The sequence below is a fragment of the Microcaecilia unicolor genome, chromosome 1, assembly GCF_901765095.1.
Source record: "Microcaecilia unicolor chromosome 1, aMicUni1.1, whole genome shotgun sequence".
Lineage (NCBI taxonomy): Eukaryota > Metazoa > Chordata > Amphibia > Gymnophiona > Siphonopidae > Microcaecilia > Microcaecilia unicolor.
Genome location: NC_044031.1, coordinates 671,537,124 through 671,564,333, shown reverse-complemented (window position 1 = coordinate 671,564,333; position 27,210 = coordinate 671,537,124). Strand labels below are relative to the sequence as shown.

At 45.5% G+C, this 27,210-nt stretch overlaps 1 protein-coding gene across 1 annotated transcript in view; it reads right to left on the bottom strand.

The window, feature by feature from the left end:
* Nucleotides 1-27,210, bottom strand: part of SCAPER (S-phase cyclin A associated protein in the ER) — a 960,370-nt gene that overhangs the window by 407,818 nt on the left and 525,342 nt on the right. Inside the window, 1 exon segment of the mRNA XM_030187331.1 lies at nt 10,736-10,851. Coding sequence (XP_030043191.1) covers nt 10,736-10,851 — 116 coding nt within the window.

Below are 27,210 nucleotides of genomic sequence, written 5' to 3'. Positions count from 1 at the left end.
GAAGGATAAACTTACATTGAATTATCTTCTTGCCAGTTACAACTGTTGCACTGATTGCTGCTAGATCAAGGATGTTATGGAAAACTCAACGTGGCCATCTGCAACTTTCTGGTTTCTTGGAATATTTTCAAGCCATTTGATTCAAGCCCTGATTTTGTCTTGTTGTAAAAGGCTACCGTCTCAGGTATCTTCTTTCTGTCAGTTTCAAAGTGGACATCTAGATGGAGGTCACTCAGTAGCAAAACATTTTTGTTTACCTTTCCTTGATAAACAGTGAGAATGCAATCTCCCATTCTTCGTCAAAGTGGTGTCATAGAAATTCTCAGGAGTTTTTCACCAATGATGGAACCTCTTTTGTACCAATACATTGGTCCCACAATGCTTGTACTCATGGTTTCTCATGGTCTTCAACTTCTCCACTAGTTTCACTAACTAAAAAAAAAATTGTTGTCTGCTCAGCAGGTCAGTGATTGTCTTTACTTAAGTATGGGAAGCCTTCAAAAAGTAGGTTTCAGCATCTGCTACTAGCCAGAATTTAATTCAAAACTTATCAGGTTTCTTCACCATGTGCTAGGTAAACACTTTGCTTTAGTAGGAAAATACTGTTAGTCAGATGTCATATTTTCTCATGGCTTGTAGCAAACAATGCAGTGCACAATGAAATGGTTTCAGACTTCTGAAACTGATGCGAATATATCTGTTTTCAACTGAACCAAACTGATTTTCTGGCATTATATCAAACCAGACAAATCATAACATTCTCAGAATCTATTTTGTGGCATAGTGTCGGCAAAAAATCTGGATTCCCCATATAGTTGAACTAAGACTTTCCATTTGTATTGTATGTGCCTCGGACATATCAAATCGTAATGAAAGTATCATAATGAAAGTGTCTTGGAGCTGTCTCCTTGCCTTGGTTTCAGTACAGTTTTTTTTATATGGCAGAGGATATTTTCATCAACATGGGTTAACATGCACTTTCCATGCTGCCTTTTTTAATTTCATGTTTGACTTGGGTATCACAATCCAGGAATTTTTCCAAATACATTTTCAGGCTTATTTTCGAAAGAGAAGGGCGCCCATCTTCCGACAAAAATCGGGAGATGGGCGTCCTTCTCTCAGGGTCACCCAAATCGGCATAATCGAAAGCTGATTTTGGGCATCCTCAACTGCTTTCTGTCGCGGGGACAACCAAAGTTCATGGGGGCGTGTCGGCACCATAGCAAAGGCGGGACTGGGGCGTGTTTAAGAGATGGGCGTCCTCGGCCGATAATGGAAAAAAGAAGGGCGTCCCTGATGAGAACTTGGCCGACTTTACTTGGTCCATTTTTTTCTTGTGACCAAGCCTCAAAAAGGTCCCCAAACTGACCAAATGACCTTACTTCCCCAGTGGTCACCAACCCCCTCCCATCCTAAAAAAAAACTTAAATTTTTTTTTTGACAGCCTCAAATGTCATACCCAGCTCCATGACAGCAGTATGCAGGTCCCTGGAGCAGTTTTAGTGGGTGCAGTGCACTTCAGCCAGGCAGGCCCATCACCCCCCCCCCCCACCTTTTACACTTGTGGTGGTAAATGTGAGCCCTCCAAAACCCACCCACAAGTAGGTGCCCCCCTTCACCCCTTAGGGCTATGGTAGTGGTGTACAGTTGTGGGGAGTGGGTTTGGGGGGGGGGGTTGGGGGGCTCAGCACCGAAGGTAAGGGAGCTATGCACCTGGGATCAATTTCTGAATTCCACTGCAGTGCCCCCTAGGGTGCCCGGTTTGTGTTTTGGCATGTCAAGGGGACCAGTGCACTAAGAATTCTGGCTGTTCCCATGACCAAAGGGCTTGGATTTGGTCATTTTTGAGATGGGTGTCCTCGATTTCCATTATGGCCGAAAACCGGGGTCCACCATCTCAACATTTAGGTCAACCATCTCTAAGGTCGACCTAAATGTTGAGATTTGGGTGTCCCCGACCGAATTATCGAAATGAAAAATGGACGCCCATCTTGTTTCGATAATACAGGTTTCCCCGCCCCTTCGCAGGGCCGACCTTCGAGGACGCCCTCATGAAAACTTGGGCACCCCGTTCGATTATGCCCCTCCACGTTAGGCATGTCTTTCTGGAGCAGAAGTCCTGTCAATAACTTCCCATACAGCTCTGTCAGAACCAGTTGATTTTTCACCAGCTGGAGAGGGAACATATGTCATCTTCCAACCAATCCAATAAATTGTGGTGATATTCCCTGACTGGTTTTTTTTAGATTCATGGAATGGATGGCCATGTCCCTACTCGCATGCCATTCTCATCAATGAGGGCCTTAAATGATTTCACTTGTTTTCCAAAAGACTGTCAGATTGTTCACTGTTTGTCACTATCCAAAATGCTTGGGCTAGGCACATCTTCCTCTTCGCTCTTGGAATCTGATCCACCATGTGAGAAATATGAGGGTGAGGGTGAGAGGGAGAATGAAGGCACATGAAGGAATGAGGAGGCTCGAGAGGGAGGGAGACTGGGTAGAGAAAGGAAGGAGTCTATTCCCCTGGGGGATTGGAGAAAAGGAAAAGACTACAATTCCCAGCAGCCCCTGAGTAGGTCCCGTGGTAGAAACAGGGACTTCAGTCCCCAACAGCCCCCAGAGGACAATACCATCATAAAAATATGAAATCACAGTGCAAGAACAATTTTAAGTTATAAGCAATAGGATGAAGACAGATTAGAAACTTATAGAGGTCAGACCCTCTGCAAGTGAAAGGACAGGTTTATTTTTTTCTAATAGGTTAGAATAAAAGGGGGTAAAATAGAATAAAGGCGTCAATAGTTTCTCAAGAAGAAATTAAGAGCAGGACACAGTTAACCTCAGTTTACAGTTAAACCAAGTCTGAAAATCCCCAACTTAGCTCAGACAACTCTCAAGGTAAAACCAAGTTCTGTTTTTTCTTTTACCACATAGCTGTATACAATTTCTCTTCTTCCAGAGGGACACAGTCTATGAGTCACTAGATGCTAAATAACCAAATTGATTGAATCAAGTCACTGGCAGTGGAGATTCAATACACAATTCTAATGAATGCACCTTTATTCAGCCCATTCTGTTGTTTCAGGAATATTAGTTATGTATTCAAATCCTTCTTCATGGAGGATAAGACTCAAGTAAAGTGGCAATTTCTCCTTATGTATTCTTATGCTGCCACCAGTGGTGTACCTAAGTTGGCTGCTACCTAGGGCAGGTCGCCGCTACACCCCCCTCCCTGGCGTATTTTCCCCCCCGAAGCGCATCATCCTCACCACTTTGAGGTGCATGGAGCAGTTGTAAGGCTGACGGCTCCACCAGTCCCCTGCCCCGGAACATCAGAGGGGGCAGGGAACTGGTGGAGCCGACACCGAGTGACTTCTCTGTGCGCTCCCTTGTTGCCTGCACGAAGATCACCCCCACTGCCCCGCCCTTGGTATGCTAGAGGCTACCTCTAATCTCCTTGTAAAGGAGCAACCCTTTGTTACGGTCGTGCACATGAATTTGAAATGACCATCAAAAAGCCTCCATCTGTTTCAGGATTTTGCAATATGTTTGCCAGCAGCTCCTTCAAGGCTTTCTGTTCAGCTTTTGGAAACCTTGCTACCATTTGTAAAGTGTCTATCTCTACCCCTAAAAAATGCACTGATTGCCTAGAGCCTTCAGTTCTATTCTCTGCTCCCAGTTCCTCTGCCTTCCTTCAGAATAAGGTTCAGTCTGTTAGTCCAAACCATTATGCTAGGCTATGATTTATGATGGTAAAGATAACTAAATGATAACCTTCTGACATACTACAATGAATTTGGCAAAGTATTACTGGGAACAAAATCTAAGACTTCTGAAAAATACAAAATCTCTAAAACATTTAAATTACTCAGAAAGAATGGCTATATATGCACAGGCAGGCGGACCCAGGCCCATCCCCCTCCCTACTTGTTATGTTTGTGGAGGAAACAGCGAGCCCTCCAAATCCACCAGAAACCCAATGTACCCCAAAATCAGAAATGACCAAGTCTAGGGACGACCATCTTTAAGGATGACCTAAATTTCAAGATTTGGGCGTCTCCGACCGTATTCTCGAAACTACTACTACTACTTAACATTTCTAGAGCGCTACTAGGGTTACGCAGTGCTGTACAATTTAACAAAGAGAGACAGTCCCTGCTCAAAGAGCTTACAATCTAATAGACAAGTGAACGGTCGGTACGATAGGGGCAGTCAAATTGGGGCAGTCTGGATTCACTGAACGGTAAGGGTTAGGTGCCGAACGCAGCATTGAAGAGGTGGGCTTTAAGCAAAGACTTGAAGACGGGCAGGGAGGGGGCTTGGCGTAAGGGTTCAGGAAGGTTGTTCCAAGCATAGGGTGAGGCGAGGCAGAATGAGCGGAGCCTGGAGTTGGCGGTGGTGGAGAAGGGTACTGAGAGGAGGGATTTATCCTGTGAACGGAGGTTACGGGCGGGAAACGAAAGATAGACGTCCATCTTGTTTCGATAATACGGGTTTCCCCGCCCCTCCATCGGGACGTTTTGTGAGGACGTCCTCAACAAAACTTGGGCATCCCTTTCGATTATGCCCCTCCACGTCTTCTTGCATAAAAAACTCTTCTTACGGTGGGTTTGGGGGAGGTCTTTTGTGGATGGGTGCAGGTGTTGTATTCAACTCCCCGAGCTTGTGTGCGAGTTAATGGGGGCAATTCCGCCATGTTTTCGCTGACTCAGGGAACCAGGCAAGGGTGCCCACTGTCCCCATTGTTCTTTGCTCTTATTACAGACCCTTTAGCTACAGCTATATGTTCTAACTCTTCTATTCATGGCATCCATGTGGGGGGGGGGGGGGGCAGGGAATACAAGATTAGCTTTTAGCCAATGATGTTCTGCTATCTTTGATATCTCCCCTAATTACTCTTCCAAACGTAATGAAGGAGTTTTCTGTATTCTCCCAGGTCTCGGGGTTTAAAATTAATATGGGGAAGATGGAGGGACTTAACCTTACTCTGCCAGAGAATGTCCTACATTCCTTGCGAGCTTCCTTTCCATTCTGTTGGGTTACTAAGGGCCTGAAATACTTGGGTGTTTGGTTGCGTCTTTATTACTCTCACCTTTAAGAGGGCAATTACCCTAAGTTGACCTCCATTTTAAGAGCTGAATTAGCCCGGTGGAAAGATCTTTCACTTACTTGGTTTAGTAGAATATCTACCATTAGAATGAATGTATTCCCCGTTTACTATATTTGTTTCAAGTTCCGCCCACAGTGATTCCAAAATCTGTTTTGGACTCTTTGCAGTTGTATCACAATTGGAATTTTAGTGTCTGCTTTCTTTTTTGATGTATCTGTTTGATGCAAATGTTAATAAAGACTTTCTGTTACATAAAAAAAAAGTGTAGGATATAGGCCTGCACAGTGCAGGTACAGAAACAAAATCATTATCAGTCCATTAATTCAGAACTGAGGCAACCTCTCTTGCTGACAAAACAGGCATGGATAGTAAATAGAAAAAGCTGATAGGCAGATTGGAAATCTGATAAATACAAAGACTACATAAGAGAACATTCCATACAGACAGCAAAGGCCTTCTAGTAACCCTATCTATATCCTTACAGGGGAACACTGGGTGAATCACACATTTACTGGACTATGATAACGGTAGCATTAAAAGCACCCGGCAAACAACTGGAATTTCTCTCATGGATCACAACAGTAGTATGGTTAAGTAAGCAAGGAATGCACTGGGATCAGCTTATGTTGGCCTTATGAGCATAGATAAAGGGCAAAAAAGCCAAAAAGGCCCACAGTTGGGTCATAGTACATTTGGGAAGCAATGACCTTGTATACACAAAAAACATAGACTGCATTATAGAGATAAAAATTGATCAGTCCACATAATAACAGCATGGAAAAGGACTGGCATCATATAGCCCCAGATAATTCCTTGGCTAAAATGGAGATGTGCCAAGAACCCAGAGTCATAGAGAAGTCTAGAAAAAAAGTTACAGAATGGGGAACTATATAAAAGCATTAAAGGTCATAATAATCAAACATGATATGTTATGCATCAGGGACAGGTAAAGCCCTGCTAAAACCTAACCTGTGACCAAAATTGGCTGCTTAATTTCTGCTGAAACCAAACATGAAAAACTAAACTGGCCCTGCCCCCCACTTCCAGACTTACCCATCAGCAGCAGCCCCCTCACAATCCCCTCCCCTTGCCAGTTCCAATCTCAAAATGACTGCTGTGACAGCAGGAGCTGGTCATGTGTAGGAGCAAGTAGGGATCGTTTCTGTGCCCACTACCCACCAACAAGATAGTAGGCCCACTAGGGGGCTGCCACCGGGGGCTGAGTGGTTGGGTTTGTGAGGAGGTAGGTCTAGGAGGGGGGGCTCTTTTTGGTTGGGGGAAGCAGGGAGGGAGTAGCAGGCTGAACACAGTTTCAGTTCCAGTGGAAAATGCCTGGATTTTGGGCCAGCTTTGGTGCTGAAACCGAAATTCGGTTGGCCTCTAGGAGCAAGAAGTTGTACTTGGAAGATAGTGTCTACCTCTTGGGTATAGGAAACAACATACTGATTGCTGATTAATGCAAGTTGTTAGGTTCAGTAATCAGGAGAGGTGAGGCACCTGGCCATAAACAACAGACATTATACCCTCCAGGTGGTGGCATCCCACTGGCAAGAAAGGGGACACAGAGACAGATTAGGGATCAACCTGATGAAAGATGATTCACCTAGGCCTGAAAGAAAATGGAGTACAGACACCAAGCATGGGCATGAGAACCAAAAAGCATGAGGTCCAGATGCTGCACTTTCCGTGTCTGGGCTCGGTTGGGACCCATCTTTCACAAAGGGGCTGGGCTAAGGTAATGAATGAAGCCTGGCAAACATGGGTGAGCTAGAGAAATAAAGGGGGCCAAGCTGACCACATGGAGTTATGGAGCAGTATGGACACTGGCACAGCCTACATCATGGAGCAAGTGCAGGTGGTGGTGGAGGCTGCCATAAGGATCTGATGAATCATATGAGGGATGGACTTTGAAGTGTTCTCCATTCTGAGCTGATGAAGTCAATAATTATTGATGATTAGTTTTATTATGACTATTATTATGTTGAAAAATGGCTATTTGTCTTAATCTCTCTATATAAAATGCACCTCCAATGTTCTAATGAAGCCGGACGCCTCAAAGTTCTAAGTTTGTAGTTGTGTAGATCGCTGTTTGCCCATGAGTGTCTGCCCCGCCCTTGAGTCACAACGTGATGACGTCGAGGGCGGAGCACTGACACTCACCGAATCGCATTGCTCACCCGACCTGCATGAAAAAAGGAAGGAGTATCAGTAGCTGACAATGAAGGAATCGCCGAACCGTTGCCAGGCAACGGAAGGAGACGTCAAATGCATGACGGACCAATTACGAGCAACTGCATGGGAACAAGGGAGGAGAATGAGCAGCACAATCGGTCACTTTCTCTGCAGCACGGAGATGAGGAACATCGCTGGAAGGAGAATACTATTTGGATGTGACGGCGCAAACAGACACCCAGAAACACAGTTGCAGCCTCCCTAACAAATGCCCTCCCAGACAAAACTACCCACTGTCCGAACGTCCCCGGCACCTCAACCAACCTCCTTCCAAGTTACACACACACACAAAAGTACTGGATCATAATGGCGCTGCAAACACACACCCAGAAATCAACTTGCAGCCTCCCTAACAATCTTCCTCCAACACACAACTAGGGAGGGAGGGAGAAGGGACCCTGGAACTCAGAGGGAGGGGGAGCAACTGGAACTCGGAGGGAGGGGGGACCTTGGAACTGGGAGGGGAGGGAGGGAGAGAGAGGGGACCCTGGAACTGGGAGGGAGTGAAGGGGACCCTGGAACTGGGAGGGAGGGAGGGGGGACCCTGGAACTTGGAGGGAAGGGGACCCTGGAACTGGGAGGGAGGGGACGACCCTGGAACTCGGAGGGAGGGGGGAGATGGCACTGGAACTCAGAGGGACGGAGGGAGGGAACGACTCTGGAACTCGGAGGGCGGGAGGGTGAGCACACATTTATCCTAACAATCCCTTTCAAAACATTAATTGCAGAAAGGCAATACCTTGCTAGCGCCCGTTTCATTGGTTTCCGAAACGGGCCCTTATCCTAGTATAACCATAAGAGTGTGGCCTTTATTTTCACAGAATAGTGCTGATAGCCACCTTATATAAATGGCTGAGGGACACAGAAAAAAGAAAAAAGAGAAGGGAAAAAAGAGGAGGGATGGGATTAAAGAGACATAGGTACCCAACGCCCAATGGCATTATGTTCTATTTTAGGCCTTCTTCTGCACTCATTTTGTATGTTTCTATAATTGTGGAGGAGGAGGAGGAGGGCGTGGAGACAGACTTCATTAAAGGAAGCTATGGCACCTAAAATGATCACATCTTCTGCAAGCCTCACTGCAGATACTGGTTACCTTGCTACTGGATCTAATGATTTGTGATATACAAAACAAGAGGTATATTGCTAATCATTCTGCAATAAAGCCTTAGCTTGGAGCCATGGGATTAGTGCTTTGAGCCACATCATACTGTCAGGATTTCAGACAGAAGAGATCAGGAGAATAGTCTGGATAAGCGCCTCACCTTAACAACTTAATCATGTCAGGAAAGAAACAGACAGACTCCAAGTTTATGGCAGTCACAAAAAGGTTAAATTGTTAGGAGCACCATAACCCTGTGAAAGTTAAAAGTGACTTCAATGAGCAGTAACCATTGACATGTGTGGACAGTGGCCTCAAGAGTACCTACAGACTTGTAATAAACTGATATTACATCAAATAAAAAGCTAGGTAAATGTATTTACATTGTTCATACAGTTTTTATTTTTATTTCTTTGGTTCATAGTTTTTTTTTAAACATAAGACAATGTAGCTTACTATCTTCTAGTTAATGCATTACACATGGAAAGAACAAACAATTACAATGTTTTGTCAACAGTTTAAAATTGTTCTATCTCCAAAAAATAAAAGGAGACTGGAAATGTTTTTATATGGAAATGATTCAATTGAGAAGCAAACAGAATAAATATACTGCAGGCAATTTTTACATCGCTTTTTATGAAGGTAGATTTTCTAAGGAAAGTAATATTCAGACTTGAATTTAAAATCTATGGGGTTCTTTTAACTAAGGTGTGCTAATGAGATTAGTGGGCATGCTAAATGTGAAGAAGACCATAGGAATAAAATGGGCCTCATAGCATTTAGCACATGCTACATCCGTTAGCATACCTTAGTAAAAGGACCTTATGTGTGCTGTATTTGATCTTACTCCAAACACTCATTTCTAACTGCTTAATAATCACCATGATTGAGGAATACGTTTGGTTTTTGGACTTTATTCTTACCCCTGTATTTTTCGGGCTATTTGCAGTTTTTTTTAAAAGTATATAAACCCTATGCCCAATATTCAAAGGCATAATCTGGATATAAGGCTGAATTTGCTGGTGCTGGCCATAGGACACTCAGAAGCACTATCTGGATAGTGCCAGGGGCAGCATGTGGGTAGGGTGGTGGTTATCCAGAGAGTGCTGTCTTAACTTTTTCTGATTAACTATCTGGAGAGCAGGTTGAATATCCTATCTGGATTAGTGGCAGCACTTGCCACGTTCCCTATATTTAGCGCTGTCCACTAACCAGATAGCATCACAGAATATCCATGAATAATTTATATGCCATGGAAACAAACACCAACCACAGAGTTTAAATACTGACCCAACTCTCACGTTTCTGTAGAGGACCTGGCAACAGAATGATGATGTGACTAGTTACATATAGGAATTCTTCAGCAAGCTTTTCCGCTTCTGATACCTTTTATTTTATTTATTTAATCATGACATTTATACCCCATATTAGCCAGAAATAGACTCAAGTTCAATGTGGCTTACAAACAAAAAGTGAATAAAAGATAATAATGTATAGAATTATACACAAATTACAATAACTTTAAGAAGCAAATTAATACATGTGCAGTAAGTAACCAGGGATTTAGACTATCTCAAGGCAAACAAATAAGTATGGGTGGATAGGTGACAGCATAATTAGGCAGGACTAGATGGAAAAAAAGGACGAAACAAGATTAAGAAAAGGATGTGGGTAAAGTTCAAACAGAGTTCATTGTATTCAGAAAGGCCAGACTGAAGAAATGTGTTTTAGAAAACTTTGATAACCCATGTAATAAAAAAAAAATTAACTTACATTTTTTTTTACCATAGTCTTTTATTTTTTTAGTTTATTATTTAATTTTCTTTCTCTCTGATTCCCTCCCTGGTGAGAGTAAAGGGGCACGTCATTACCTATTCCTTGTGCTGTGACTCCAGATATGTTGTGTTATACTGACCTCCATTTTTATTTTGAGAATTTCAGTTAATAGTCTTTATATATTTCTAATTTTACATTTGTATTTACAGAACAATCTGTTTACTGTTTTGTATTTGTTATTTATAGAGCCTTTTAGTGGTTTTATTACTTTATGCCCGATACAGGTGGTTGCTGACCTTGGTCAAGTTGGGCTTTCTAAGAAGTGTTTGGACTTTTACATCCTTGAATGTTTTTTGGACTGTTTTAAATTCACTATTGTAGAAATAAATTCTGGTTGGAAGATGGTCTGCTACTTCCCCCTATTATTTTTCATTGTTGTCTTTGTTTTTGATGGCATTTCAGTAATTAGAAGTTATAAAATACTAAAAGTGGTAGTATCCACTGAAAACTTACTTAGGAGGAAATCGGGAAACTGCATTGTGGTTTGAGCCCAAAATGACAACTTGAAGAACCTGTTCAAGAGCAGCAAGTCCCCCTGCTGCCTGAAATGCTATCTGATCTGCCAGGTCCTGCAGAGAACAAAGAAGAAATAAAAAAGGAAATTAGCTAGCGTTAATATAACAGAAATACAACAGGATCATAGACAAAAGTTTTCAAGTAAAAATGTAAAATTAAATAAAAATTCTAGCAGTTAAGGTGCGCATGTTTAAATATACATATATATAAATATTCTGATGAATATAGATAAAGATTATAACTTTTGGGAGGGCACCCGGGCTGGAGGGAGGCAAGACTGGATTTCAGCTACATTTCCGCTGGATCCCCCAAGGAACTGGGTCCATCCCTGAGGAATCCCTGCAGGACCCGGGTCCATCCCCACACCTGTGGGATTCCTGCTAGCTCCGTTCCCATGCAGCTCTCTAAATTTGACTCAGTGTTCCCAAGCAATTCAGCATCAAAGCATCACAAATTGGATTTGGCCTCACCTAGCAAAAATATGGCAAACAATGAAGGTGTGCAGGCCAACGCGGATATCACGACACAATTAGACCATATCATGGTCTTGCTCACCGAGAATAATAAAGTTGATCCAGCAAGATCAGGGCTATGCCTAGGGTCTCTGGTGCCCCCCTGCAGACTATCAGTTGGCGCCCCCCCCCCCCCCCCCGTGAGGCACAAGATGCAAAGGAAATAGGAGCTGAAAGATGGAGTGCATCTTTGTGGGATTGCTGAACAAATAGAGGGTTTACAACCACTTAGCTTTTTGTGCTTTCATGTTCACAAAATTAGTAATTAAATCTTTGATATCTAACTGGGTACATATATCATTCTCAATAGCAATCATGGCAAGGCTTATAAGCCTTTCTTGCGAAATACTTGATCGCAAATAATCCTATATAATAATTCTCACCTCCAACAGGATGTGCCTGGGACCGTGCCTCCCTCGGAGGTGGTCTGCTAGGCAGGCACGCACAGACGTCAGTGACAGCTGATACCAAAGCAAGGGGAGGAGTAGGGAAACACGCGGAGCGTGTTTCCCTATTCCTCCCCCTGTGTTACAGCCCACTGCACCCCCTTCTGCGACCCAGTCGACCTCCCCTTCTGGCGAAAACCGTCCCCCACCGCCGTCCGTACCTGTGCTGACGGGGGACCCCAACCCCCGTCAGCCAAAGTCCTGTGCTGGCCTTCGCGCCGTTGCTTCTTCAATGATCTTTGGTTCAAGTTCCTCTGCGTGCGTCTGATGTCAGATGCCGCAGAGCAACTTGGACACAAAATCATTGAAGAAGCAACGCCTCGAAGGCCAGCACAGGACTTCTGCTGATGGGGGTTGGGGTCCCCCGTCAGCACAGGTACTGGACAACGGCGGGGGATGGTTTTCGCAGAGAAGGGGGGTCGACTGGGTCGCGGAAAGGGGTGTGTGAAAATGGAGGGACGGCAGAGTCTGGAACAGCGAGGGAGGGAGGGACGGAGGGTGGGGGAGGGACGGAGGGTGGGGGATGGCCTTGATAACGCCCGTTTCCTTCCCTTTTGAAACGGGCATTTTTTACTAGTTTTAAATTATTTTTAACCGTGAAATGATCGCTCACCACTTGCCACACTGACAGGAATTGTCAGCAATATTCTTAGAAACAAATTGCTATTCATTGCAAAATAAGATAGCAGATGTAAATTCTCAAAGTGGACATATTCCAAACACTAAAATGAAAATAAAATGATTTTTCTCTACCTTTGTTGTCTGGTGACTTTCTTTTTCTGATCATTGATAAGTCTCTGACTCTAAAGTTTAGCAATTTCATTAAAGCAAAATATATTTTCACATATCACAGACTCTTCCTACCCAAGGAGAATCTTTTATATAAAAACAAACACCAAAAAAAACAATCAGATTTTCACTTACCAGCTATTCTACACTACACGTCAGCTAAACTTCCTCTGAAACTACTGTTGGAACCATCAGCCAATGAAATGGCTTTTAGCTGTAGATATCCGGTTACCTGATAATTATGCAAACATCATTACAGTCACACCTCGCTCTGTGTACAAGCTCAGATAAAAAAAAACAAAAACTTTGAACCACATACAGATTTTAACAATTACACTATTTAGTTTTTATTTCTCCCCAGTCTCACTTGCACACCTCCCTCCAAACCTGGCTGTTCTCTTTAATTTGAATGTTGTTCAAGCTCACCCTGAATGAGGAGTTTGTCCCACACCAAAGACATAAATAGCACTGGTTGTATTCTTTCAAACAATTTCAGTAAAGCCTGCCTGCCTCAGTGAGCACTGTGGTCGAGAGGAGGAGGGCAGGGGAGAATCACAGCTTCAGGTAAAACATTTTGCAAGTGAGCTGACCTCAGGAAAAAGGTGCCCGTAGGTGCCCTCCAGAGGTCGGCGCCCCCCTGCAGTGCTTACCCCGCTTACTGTGTTGGCATGGCCCTAAGCAAGATATATCTCAAATGAAGGATCGTTTTAACAATTTTGAAGGCTGCTTAGACAAAGCGGAAGCTAGAATCAGCAGTCTCAAGGATGGCTGCATGCTTTCGTGTCACGTCTGTGGCCGTGACCACCCTCAGCCTTACCTTCTTTCTGGGGGTCAGCAGCTCTGTTGGCTTCTGTCTGTGTTTGTCTTGTCTCTAGTCTCTGGGCTGATTGCTTCACTAGACCTCACCTGTGTGGGCTATGCCTCTCTAGGGAGCCAGCATCTAAGATGGCTGCCACCGGCTCTGTGCCAGCTTCCAAGATGGCTCCTGCTTGTCTTTCCTGTGGGCTCACTTCCTATGTGTGTCAAGCCTCTCTTTGGGGTCTGTGTACTTCCTGCTTCTGCTTGGGGTGAAGCCTCTGTTCCTGGCTTACCCTGTGTTTGGGGTGAAGCCTTTGCTCCAGGCTTACCCTGTGTTGGGGTGAAGCCTCTGTTCCTGGCTTACCCTGGGTTGGGGTGAAGCCTATGTCCGGGTTTGTTCTCTGTCTGTATGCGAAGCCTCAGCCTTTGTGGGTTCCCCAGTCAGTGTGTGGAACGGCTGTGGCTTCTTGGCCTGTTCTTCCTGGTTACTCTGTTTGCTGTGCTGCCTGCCCAAGACCCTTGGCCTGTTCTTCCTGGTTTTCTCTCTTTACCCTAAGTCCTGCCTTGCCTAGCCTGTATGCCTACCCTGCTTGTATATCCTGAATCCTGTATCTGTCTAGCTAGTGTGTATTTCCTGGGTGGTTATTCCTGTATCCTGTCTCCACCTAGCTAGAGGGTTTACCCTGTGGGTATTCCTGGATCCCCGTTCTGCCTAGTGTGTATGCTGCCCTAGTCCTTGCTCCTGCTAGGCTTCTGTACGCCTTGTGTTCCTAGGTCTGTCTTCTGGGTCTTGCTAGCGGCTGTGCAGCAGCACACTGTCTGTGTTTAGTTCCTAGTCTGGTCTCCCTCGTGTATCCCAGACCCAGGGTGGGTCCTCTGGATCTTCAGTTCCTGCCTTATCCTGCAAGTCCTGCCGGCCGCCTGCACTTCGGAGCTCAACTCCGGAGGAACGGTGGCTAGGTGCAGGTGAAGCTGTTCCTGTCTCATCTGTTCTAGTTGCCTGCCTTGTACTACTTCAGTCCAGAGTTCCAGTACTGCTCTTCTGTGTTTCCAATCCCGAGGTGGTCTTGCCTGCCGCAGCTGCTCCTCGGCAGTGGCCCAAGGGCTCACGAACTCCAGTCCTGCCTCGAGGACCTGACAGAATGCCAAAGCCCTCGAGAACGCAACATTTCCTGAGACACATAAAATGGTGCTGGAACTTAAAGTGGCATTGGAGGATGTGAGTAATTGGTATCACAGAAATAATATCCGGATCCTGGGGTCCCCAAGGGAAGCGAAGTTATGGAAATACTATTACATTTATTGAACATTTAATTCCTCAACTTCTCCTTATCGAGTTTAATAGGCTCTTCAAGTCTGACAGTCAAAAACAGAAAGGACCGTGGCTTATACTTGTAAAAATTCTACAGTTCCTGCAGATTCATGCTATTTTTCACGCAGCAAAAAATAAACATTCCATTACATGGAAAGATAAACGCAAAACTATAAGTGCTGATTTTTCCAGAGACACTGCACAAAAAAGAAAAGCTTTCTTAAATCTTTGACCTTGTTTTCAGTCTCTAGAAGCTAGATTTGGTTTATTCGCTCCTGCCATTATGGAGGTGACATATCAGAACAAGACCAAATCATGCACTGATCCAAAGGAATTAGAAAAATATATTATGGAACAAGAGTCTTCTAAGATGGCAACATCATAAATGCACTAGCCTCTGATGTCGATATGCACCTGACTAATATATCCTGCATTTTTTCGTGTTCATTTTCTCCCTTTGTGTGCCATTCCAACCTCAACCCCATATTTCCTCATTGGAGAGGGTGAGGTGTGAATGTGTGGTTCTGTTCTTTTGTTTCTGTTTATATCCTCATAGCCATACTTATGCCACAAACTTGAATTATTCTAAAATTTCTGATACATATGACTCTGAGGGATGGTGGGTTCTGGTAAAAAATCAAATATGACAACCACACTATATCACTTTTAAATGTGTATGCACCCAATGTGGATAATCCTTCCTTTTCCAAGACTTGAATACACAATAGGCATTAGCAGGATTCGATTATGTCATTATGGTGGGTGACATGAATTTATCATTAGATATAGTTTTGGAAAGAATATCTTCTAGTAAATCGAAAGTCTTAAGATCTGCCTCTGGACTGCAACATCTGCTGATTTTGTGGCATTTGAAAGATTCCTGGCGTTTAATGCATCCTACTGATATTGATTTTACTTTTTATTCATCGACACATAATTCTCATACTCGTTTGGATTATATATTTGTTTCCCAATCTTTGATTTCCAATATGATAAAATCTTCTATTGAACCAATAGTATTATCAAACCATGCATGTGTTACTCTCAACTTACAAATGTTTCAGTCTGTTTTACCCTCAGCAGCCTGGAGACTTAATGCTGGACTATTTCAGGACACAGATTTTTGTACATCTCTACTAGCTTGGTCTGAATAATATTTCTCTCTGAATGAAACAGCTGATATTGACTACCATATTGTTTGGGATGCATACAAAGCATATAAACATGAAGAGCTAAACAGCAGTGAGGGATTAGTATCTCATAAGGGGAAAACAGAAAAGTATTTCTTTTTAGCAAGATACAAAGTGGACATAAAAATGAAAACGTTCTTAAAAGAGAGAAAAGGAGGTTGGGGAGGGTTCCCCCCCCCCACCATATTCATTCAGAACAGTAAAGTTGCCTCCTTAATAAATCTGAAACTGGACAGCTACCATGCTCAAGGCCTGTTGGGTTCCACCCCCTCTGAAACTGAAAGTTTGGCAAGGGCAGACCCTGAGCATGCACAGATGTCCAAGGCCCCGAGCTGGCAGTAGTGAGCATTTTGTAGATTCGCTGACTGCAGCATCCCCCCTCCCCCCCCAAATTGTGCCACCATAACTCGGAGAATTAAATTTACGATACTTACATTAGTATTTAAGGTCTTTAGAGTAGCAGGTTCCTATCCCCTAAAATCACAGTTAATTCTAATGGCAGTGGATTCCATAACACAAGCCAATATGGTGAATCAAGTACTGGATTAAATTATATATGGTTTAAAAAGAAGCTGCGAGGATAAAAGCAATGTCAGGTTTTGAATCTAGGAATGGGCTGCTAAGGCAACCAGTGTTTTGTCCTCTGAGTCAGGCATAAGTAATATAGAGAATAAGCAAGCTCAAGTAATGAGCCAGAGGAAGAAACTTTGCCCCTGAAGAACTACAGTGGTCCTAACAGAGCTTACAAAGGGATTGCTGAGACGAAGGTGGTTGTTCCTGGCCACCTGAAAGATCTGAGCTGTGTTCTGAGACCTGGACACATGAGATCCATGAGCCTCCAGGTGAAAGTAAATAACTTATATGCACACTGAGGGTGAAGAGAATGCATGTATACTGTTAAACTTGTTGTACATGAATAAAACCATGTTGAACTAAAGAAAGGACCTGTGTGCATTGTCTTCAGGCTGCTGGTTGCTTCTCTACCTTATTTGGCTCATGACGGCAGCGTTTTTAAATGGGCTAGCTTTGTGCATACCGTAACAGGAATGAACTTCACCCCTCAGCTAGCATATGTCAAGGAATGCTTTCAATCAGGTCAGTGGTATACAACACGTTAGGACAATTTCTACAATCTTTGTATCGTAGTATTTTGGTATCTGGTTCCATTCTTTGGTAACTGAGGGTCTTTTCTCCACACATAGTACAGAATTGTCACTGGGTACCAACACATTCATTATGATCTTTTCCTTTACAACAAAGTCTGGTTTTCTTGCTTCAAGCTTCTTCCTGGTGGGAATGGGTATGTCCTGAGTGACGACGACTTCTTCATTTTCTCAATTCTCTTAGGGTCTTGATCCCAATGTTTTTCATTTCAGCAATTTTATAGTGTTTAGACATTTTTCAGAGGATGATATGTGCTACCTTATTACAACTTTTTATATACAGACCTTCAAACACCAGTAAGTCACATCCAACAATGAAATGTGTAACTGCTTTCTTGTTCTATGCTATAAAATCTGCATTTGTTTTACTAGTTTGTTTTTATGTTTTAATTTTTCTTATTTATAAATTTAAAATATTCATATATAAGATCATACACTTGCTTACAGACATACAATATGCCAAGGGTTGCCATTAATTTCCAAGAAGTCCAACAATTAAGACAGTCCTATATCAAAAAAACAAACAAGCCAAAAAAAAACCCTCAACATATTTAGAAGCCCATAATATCACGGAATAGACCAAGAAGAAACAAGATACAATACTTCAAAAGCAACAGAATATTTGCAAAGAAAAGAGCAGACAGAAAAAAAGGTAAAATTATGTATAATCATACCTGATAATTTTCTTTCCATTAATCATAGCTGATCAATCCATAGACTGGTGGGTTGTGTCCATCTACCAGCAGGTGGAGATAGAGAGCAAACTTTTGCCTCCCTATATGTGGTCATGTGCTGCCGGAAACTCCTCAGTATGTCGATATCAAAGCTCCATCCGCAGGACTCAGCACTTAGAGAATTACACCCACGAAGGGACACTCTGCCCAGCTCACCACCGCCGAAACGGGGGAGGGGAATTAACCCAGCTCATCCCCACACAAGTGGGGGAGGGGAATCCGTCCAGCTCATCCCCGCGGAGCGGGGGAGGGACACCACACCCGCCGATGCGGGGGGATCTGGCTTATCCTGCAACCGCAACCGCGGGAGGAGCTGACTGACCCTAACACCGCCGAAGCGGGAGGGGTACAAAGCTGCCCTACAGCCGCACGAAGCGGGAGGGAGTGCCGGCAGAATTTATGTCTCAATCCAGCCCCGTAAAACGGAGGGGAGAGGAATGCAGCAGCTCACTGTAACACAAACTCGTCTCAACTCTTGAAGAATCCAAGTGAAAGAACTTGAACACGAAGTCTTTCTGAAATAACTGAAGACTAAACTTGAACCTGAAATGCAACCAGAATAAAAACAGAACAGATATCTGGGAGGGGCTATGGATTGATCAGCTATGATTAATGGAAAGAAAATTATCAGGTATGATTATACATAATTTTACCTTCCATATCATCAAGCTGATCAATCCATAGACTGGTGGGATGTACCGAAGCAGTACTCACCCAGGGCGGGACATTGAAATCCCTGACCTCAACACTGAAGCTCCAAACCGAGCCTCCGCCCGTGCAGCCACAGTCAAACAGTAATGCTTGGAGAATGTATGAGCCGAAGCCCAAGTTGCCGCCTTGCATATCTCTTCCAAGGAGACGGATCCGGCCTCTGCCATCGAGGCCGCCTGAGCTCTCGTGGAGTGAGCCTTCAGCTGGATAGGCGGCACCTTCCCCGCGGCCACATAAGCCGCTGCAATGGCTTCCTTGACCCATCTTGCCACTGTAGGCTTAGCAGCCTGCAGACCCTTACGAGGACCTGCAAACAGGACAAACAGATGATCCGATTTCCGGAAATCATTGGTCACTTCCAAGTATCTGAAGATGACTCGTCTCACATCCAGATATTTAAGAGCAGAGTACTCCTCTGGGTAGTCCTCCCTACGAAAGGAAGGGAGACAGAGCTGCTGATTCACATGGAAGCGAGAAACAATCTTGGGCAGGAAGGAAGGCACTGTGCGAATAGTCACTCCTGCCTCAGTGAACTGCAGAAAAGGCTCTCGACATGAGAGCGCCTGGAGCTCGGAAACTCTTCTGGCTGAAGTGATAGCCACCAAAAAGACTGCTTTCAACGTCAGGTCTTTCAGAGATGCCCTCGACAAGGGTTCAAAAGGCGGCTTCTGCAATGCTCTTAGCACCAGGTTGAGATTCCACGCAGGCACCACTGAGTGCAGAGGAGGGCGCAGGTGATTAACTCCCTTGAGAAAGCGCACCACATCTGGCTGCGAAGCCAGGGAAGCACCCTTCAGGCGGCCCCTGAAGCAAGCCAGAGCCGCTACCTGGACTTTAAGGGAACTGAGCGACAGGCCTTTCTCCAGACCTTCTTGCAGGAATGCCAACACTGAAGAAATTGGAGCAGTGAAGGGAGAAAGTGAGCCTGCTTCACACCATGCTGCAAAGATACGCCAAACCCTGGCGTAAGCAGTAGAAGTAGAGCGCTTCCTCGCTCTCAGCATAGTGGCGATGACCTTGTCTGAGAAGCCCTTCTTCCTCAGACGCTGCCGCTCAATAGCCAGGCCGTAAGACCAAAGGGAGAGGGATCCTCCATCACCACGGGACCCTGATGTAACAGGCCCTGCTCCACTGACAGCCGCAGAGGATCGTCGACTGAGAGCCTGATCAAGTCCGCATACCAGGGACGTCTGGGCCAATCCGGACCCACCAGGATTACCCTGCCGGGATGCTTTGCCACCCGGTCTAGCACCCTGCCCAACATGGGCCAGGGCGGGAACACATAGAGGAGCTCTTGTGTCGGCCACTGTTGGAGAAGAGCATCTACTCCCAGGGATCGAGGGTCCCGTCCTCTGCTGAAAAAGCGCGGCACTTGGCAATTGGCCGATGACGCCATCAGATCTAGGCTCGGCTGGCCCCAGCGCTTCGTGATGTCCAAGAACGCCTGAGCAGATAGTTGCCACTCTCCGGGCTCCAAGGTATGGCGACTGAGAAAGTCCGCCTTGACATTCATGACTCCGGCAATGTGGGCCGCTGAAAGCTGCTCCAGGTTCGCTTCCACCCACTGGCAAAGACTCATAGCCTCCTTGGCTAGAGGGGCGCTCTTGGTACCTCCCTGGCGGTTGATATAGGCCACAGCCGTGGCATTGTCCGACAGGACCCGTACAGGCTACAACACCAGTACCGGGATGAACTCCAATAACACCAACCGAATGGCTCTGAGTTCCAGGAGGTTGATAGACCACTTGCCTCTGCAGGAGACTAGAGCCCCTGCGCTGTCCTTCCCAAGCAGTGGGCTCCCCAGCCCATCAAAGAGGCGTCTGTCGTGACGACAATCCACTCCGGGGTCACCAGAGGCAATCCTGCAGACAACTTGTCTGTCTGCGTCCACCAGCCCAGCGCCTTGCGCACTGCTGGGTCCACGGGAAGGCGCACAGCATAATCCTCCGACATCGGAGTCCAGCGCAGCAGCAGAGATAGCTGTAGTGGTCTCATATGAGCCCTGGCCCAGGGCACTACTTCCATCGTGGCCGTCATAGAGCCCAACAGCTGCACGTAGTCCCAAGCCCGAATAGGAGAGGCTACTAGGAACTAGTCCACCTGAGCCTGAAGCTTGACAATCCGATTGTCTGGCAGGAACACTCTGCCCACTTGGGTGTCGAATCGAACTCCCAGATACTCCAGGGACTGAGTCGGGCGCAGCTGGCTCTTCTTCCAGTTGATGATCCATCCCAGGGAGCTCACAAGAGCAACTACCCGGTCCATAGCTTTGCCGCACTCTGCATAAGAGGGGGCTCGGATCAACCAGTCGTCCAGATAAGGATGGACTTGTACTCCTTCCTTTAGCAGGAAGGCCGCTATGACCCCCATTACTTTGGAAAAGGTCCGTGGAGCAGTAGCCAACCCGAAAGGGAGGGCTCTGAACTGGAAGTGTCGTCTCAGGACTGTAAAACGCAGAAAGCGTTGGAGAGGAGGCCAGATGGGAATATGCAGGTACGCTTCCTTGATGTCCAAGGAAGCCAAGAACTCTCCTGCCTTCACTGCCGCTATAACAGAGCGGAGAGTCTCCATGCGAAAGTGCCTCACTTTCCAGGCCCGATTGACCCCTTTGAGGTCGAGGATAGGCCGGACAGAACCTCCTTTCTTTGGAACCACAAAGTAAATGGAGTAACGTCCCTTGCCAATCTGATTTTTTGGCACCAGAACGACCGCACCCAGGCGGATCAGGTGTCCAAGGTCTGCTGCACTGCCACAGCTTGACCGGAGACTTGCAGGGAGAGAGTACAAACCCGTCTCTTAAGGGTTGGCAGAACTCTAGCTTGTAGCCGTCTCTGATGACTTCCAGCACCCACGCGTCTGAAGTTATAATGGTCCACTCGCCCAGAAACGAGGACAGCCGTCCTCCAATCTGCACTGGGGCGTGGACCAAGGCCCCGTCATTGGGTACGAGACCCTGGGGGAGGACCGGAGGGAGCACCTCCGGGACGGCGGGCTCTGCGAAAGGAATGCTGCTTGGGGGAGAAATTCCTCTTGAAGGAAGAGGGGGCAGAGGAACCCGACTTGCCCGGGCGGTACCGACGGGCTTCCAGCAACCGTCCTCTGGAGGTACCGGGACGAGTACTAGCCCGAGCCCTGACCTCTGGTAATTTCTTGCCCTTAGACGTGCCGAGATCGGTCACGATTTTGTCCAGCTCGACCCCAAAGAGCAGCTTGCCTTTAAAAGGCAATCTAGCCAGGCGGGATTTAGAGGCGTGGTCAGCAGACCAATGTTTCAGCCAAAGCCACCGCCGCGCAGAGACTGTCTGAGCCATGCCTTTAGCTGAGGCTCTCAAGACATCATACAGCAAGTCTGCCAAATAGGCTAAGCCCGATTCCAGGGCCGGCCAATCAGCCCTCAAGGAAAGATCCGAGGGGGAAGCCCGCTGCACCATAGTCAGGCACGCCCTGGCCACATAGGAGCCGCAAACTGAGGCCTGCAAACTTAAAGCAGCTGCCTCAAAGGACGACCTTAAGGCCGCCTCCAATCTTCTGTCTTGGGCGTCCTTTAGGGCCGTGCCACCTTCCACCGGCAACGCCGTTTTCTTAGTCACCGCAGTGATTAAAGAATCCACGGTAGGCCACAGATAGGCCTCACGTTCACTCACAGCCAAAGGATAGAGGCGGGACATAGCCCTAGCCACTTTAAGGCTCGTTTCCGGGACATCCCATTGAGCCGAAATTAAGGTGTGCATGGCATCATGCACGTGGAAGGATCTAGGCGGGCGCTTCGTCCCCAGCATAATGGCAGAGCCAACAGGGGCTGAGGGAGAGACGTCCTCCGGAGAGGAAATCTTCAAAGTGTCCATGGCCTGTAAAAACAGGTTGGGCAAATCCTCTGGGCTAAAAAGCCGCGCTGCAGAGGGGTCATCCGCTCCATCCGAGCGGGGATCTATCTCCTCCAAGGAATCCGCAAAGGACCGTTGGGAGACCTCAGACACGCTGCCCTCATCTACATCGGAGGAGACAAAGTCCTCCAAGGCCTGGAAATCAACCCGAGGGCGTTTACCTCTGGGAACCTCAACCTCTTTATCAGAAGAGGGAGCAGGGGCAGCGTTTGCATGAGGAAAGCCTGATGCAGCAGCAAAACAAACTCGGGGGAGAAACCCCCCAGACTGTGCACTTCCGCAGCCTGGGCAACAGCCCTAGACGCACTCTCAACCGGCGCTCGCAATAGCGGGGGAGAGACATGCTGCGCATCCAAAATGGCGTCCGGCGCGAAACTCCGCGAAGGAGCCGCGCGGGAAGAACGGCCCACGAAGAAGCCGTCCGAGCCGCGTGGCCGGCCAAGATGGCGGAGGCGAGGAGCGGGGGATGGGTGTTTATGGCGGGAAAAAACCGCCACGCCGGAGGAACGACCGGGACATTCATCGGTCACTAAACTGTCACCCATCAAGGGCGAATCAGGTTGTAAAACCCCCGCATCCCCTCTAGAAGCGCTCCAGCGATCCGGGGAGCGACCCTTTGCGCCCTCGCCCTCCGACGCCATATGCCACGAGGAGAAGAATCGGGGAACCCCCTGCCCGCTATAAAAAGGTAAAATTACCTGCTTGCCGCTCCGAGCTGTAACGAACTGGTGTCCCAGTGAGTAGCTGCAATGAACGTTTAAAGAAACGTCGAATTAAACGCCTTTAAAGACGTTTAAAAATATATTTTTTTTTTTTTTTTAAACGGAGCCAGCGGAAGGGGGAGAAAAGGAGGGACCTGGCACCACCAGGTTTGCACTTGCTCAAAAGAGCCCTCAACCCCAGGCCTCAACAAAACCTAAGGATTAGGCTTGGAGGCCTAGCCAGAGCTGCTGCTGTGTGTGACCACCACCTGCTGAGATAGAGAACATACTGAGGAGTTTCCGGCAGCACATGACCACATATAGGGAGGCAAAAGTTTGCTCTCTATCTCCACCTGCTGGTAGATGGACACAACCCACCAGTCTATGGATTGATCAGCTTGATGATATGGAAACCCACATTACTCTTAGTTGATAATACCACCCCAGCCTCTATCACATTACAATGGATAATCCAGAGAAAATTATTCACTACATACTCCTATGGCCAAGACAATTTTGCAGCTGTTTGGGATCATGAAAATATTAGCATCATGATATTTTACCAAACATACACATGGAAACTGCAACATAAATGTTACATCTAAGGCAATAATATTCTGCCACTTAGGCCTTACACATCTCCTGTGAGGCTGTAGATATATTAGGAAACACTGCAATGTTTCTACCCAAAAAACTGACAATCTTACATTTAAAATATAACTTGAGTATCCAAACTTTGTCAGACTTTAGGACACAGGCCACCACTATGTTCTTCTAACACGTAGCTGCAGTTGAGAGTTTCCCAACAGTCCAGAAACATCCAAGCTGTCTTTTAACATTGATCTTTCACTTCTACTTAATTCTCTTTTCCCAAAAACAACAACTTGCAATAATTTGGAATTATCTCAGGTAGGATTTGCATAATCCCTCTATATCATCTTCTACGCTAAGAGGAGACACCAAAGGGGACTAAGAAAAGTTCACAAATCTCAGGTTCAACCTCTTCAATAAGCCAGGAGCTGTAGCACAACCGTTGCCTGTTCCTGGGAACTCTTCACTGCTACATTTTTCATTATCTTATTCACAGTAACACTCAACATCTCCAACTGAGCTAGATCAGATACAGATGATCCATCAGCCAGGGCTGAAGGATCAGGCAACTCAAACCCCACCCCTGATCCAGTGTTGGCACTCCTCTCCAATTCAGGCTGAATAGTTCCATGGCCCTGCACTGTAGCCATCAATGGTGTAGCCATCCTGGTGGGAGTGGGGAGGTGGGAGGGAATATACTGCTTATCAGTCTTGAGCAAGAGTGCCAAGATTTTATCAAAACTTTACACGTTCTGTTGTATTGGTAGCGTCCCGATTCATACACTCACTTCATAGCGTAAAAATGAGTCACCTGAAACAAACGCAGTCATCGGATCATGATACTTAAGTACAGTTTCTAACATATATAGAGAAAAAAAAGACTTGGATAAACTCATTTGTGCTTTATAAAGTGAGTATACGTGCCACGACTCTGAGGACTCTTCCAATACAGCAGAATTTATAAAGTGCTGATAAAAGTTTGGCACTCTGTTACATTCTCGTAGCAATAACTGTATGATTTTCATGAAATTGTTAGTCTCATAAAGCCCTTTTGTTAGAAATAAATGCACAAAACTGAACAATATAAGCTTCTGTCTAAGCTCTCCAGAGTCAGAAGTTACACTCACTAAGTTATGGTATACCACGAGGTTGGATATATTTGGTCTGTAATAACAATGAGAAAGTATTTTTTCAAATATAATTCAGCTGACAAAATCAGCCAAAATTATTAGTTTTTCCTTTCTTGTTTGGATTTGATTTCCTGGTAATATTGTGGTGTTTAAAGTTTTTGGAAGCCCATCCAACTTAGCTCCCCTGTTATGAATGAATGAATCTATCTATCTATCTATCTATCTATCTATCTATCTATCTATCTATCTATCTATCTATCTATCTATCTATCTATCAGTAAAGTGCTGGCATGACCTTGATTAGAACCTTATGTGGACATTATACCCATATAACCTACGACTGTTATAGGAACCAAAATTTGGACAAACAGAAGATTTTTAAAAACAGAATATAGGGCCACAATATAAAGCGAATATCTTTAATTCTAAAACACCATAAAATATGACAAAATCAAAGACATTGGGGGGGGGGGGGGGGGGGGGGACAACTATCAATGTGAGCTACCATTAAGACAGGATATTTTACCATGCCATGCTATTTTAGCATAGGGTTTCATTTTATGCAGTGAGACCCTGTGCTAAAATAGCATGACGTGCTAAATAACCCATCTTAACAGTAGTCCACATTGATAACTCTCATCCTTAGTGATTAAATATAAAAAGGAAGCAACAGAGCTAAGCAACAAGCAGCACATCTCTTGAAGATTCTAGGTAGTGGTGCGGCCCCTTATAAAAGAAAGGACATTTCTGGCAGCCAGTTCTTTAAAGTAAAGTTTGCTTCAGGACTTTCTGATTATGAATAAACTGTAGTCTGACTGTTCATTTCACTCCTCTTATTATTCTTTGCTGTCATAATACCTATAAAAAAGGCAATTCTCAAAAGCATTTAGCCAGATAAACAGATAAATTGTCCACCCTTTTCATAAGAAAATGTGTAACTGCAAGAGCTTTCAAGGATGCAATATTATAAAAGCTCATAGGTGCAAATGTTGCCTCTATAAAATAGATATAACATATGTGCCTAGATGCTTTTACACCCTAGGCACCCTGTAATAAAGCCACCCTTCTTATGACCAGGTATAATACTTAAAATCTTGAAACCTGGTTTAAAAAAATAATTATCATCATAACAATTGAGAATTCAGATCATGCTACAGCTGGTCTTTGTTCCCCAGATTCTATATATGGCACTCAAAGATCCGTGTACACCTCAATTGCTTAACGAGCCAATTAACGCCAGTACTTGTGCGCAACCCAAAAGGGGGCATGGCCATGGGAGGGGCAAGGGTGAGTCAGAGGCGTTCTCCCAAGACATGTGCAGTGTTATTGAATCCTACTACTACTACTTATCATTTCTATAGTGCTACTAGACATACGCAGTGCTGTACACTTGAACATGAAGAGACAGTCTCTGCTCGACAGAGCTTACAATCTAATTAGGACAGACAAACAGGACAAACAAGAGATAAGGGAATATTAAGGTGAGGATGATAAAATAAGGGTTCTGAACTAGTGAATAAGGGTTAGGAGTTAAAAGCAGCATCAAAAAGGTGGGCTTTTAGCTTAGATTTGAAGACGGCCCGAGATGGAGCTTGACGTACCGGCTCAGGAAGTCTATTCCAGGCATATGGTGCAGCAAGATAAAAGGAACGGAATCTGGAGTTAGTGGTGGAGGAGAAGGGTGCAGATAAGAGAGATTTACCCAGTGAACGGAGTTCCCGGGGAGGAATGTAGGGAGAGATGAGAGTGGAGAGGTACTGAGGAGCTGCAGAGTGAATGCACTTATAAGTCAATAACAGGAGTTTGAACTGTATGCGGAAACGGATAGGAAGCCAGTGAAGTGACTTGAGGAGAGGGCTAACATGAGCATAACGACCCTGGCGGAATATTAGTCGTGCAGCAGAATTTTGAACAGATTGAAGAGGACAGAGATGGCTAAGTGGGAGACCTGTGAGAAGCAAGTTGCAATAGTCTAAGTGAGAGGTGATAAGAGCGTGGATGAGGGTTCTGGTAGTGTGCTCAGAGAGGAAAGGGCGAATTTTACTGATATTATAGAGAAAGAAAAGACAGGTTTTAGCAGTCTGTTGAATATGTGCAGAGAAGGAGAGGGAGGAGTCGATCATGTTTAGTTTCAGATGGCACTGAGACATCCAGGCAGCAATGTCAGACAGGCAGGCTGATACTTTGGCCTGGGTTTCAGCTGAGATTTCTGGTGTGGAGAGGTAGATCTGGGAGTCATCAGCGTAAAGATGATCCTGAAAACCATGGGATAAGATCAGAGTACCAAGGGAAGAAGTATAGATGGAGAAGAGAAGAGGTCCCAGGACAGATCCCTGAGGTACACCAACTGACAGTAGGATAGAAGTAGAAGAGGAGGGGATCCATGCCTAACTTGCACACCAGGATTCAAACCAGGTTTCAGTCAGTATAAATCCTTGCGACCAAAATTCA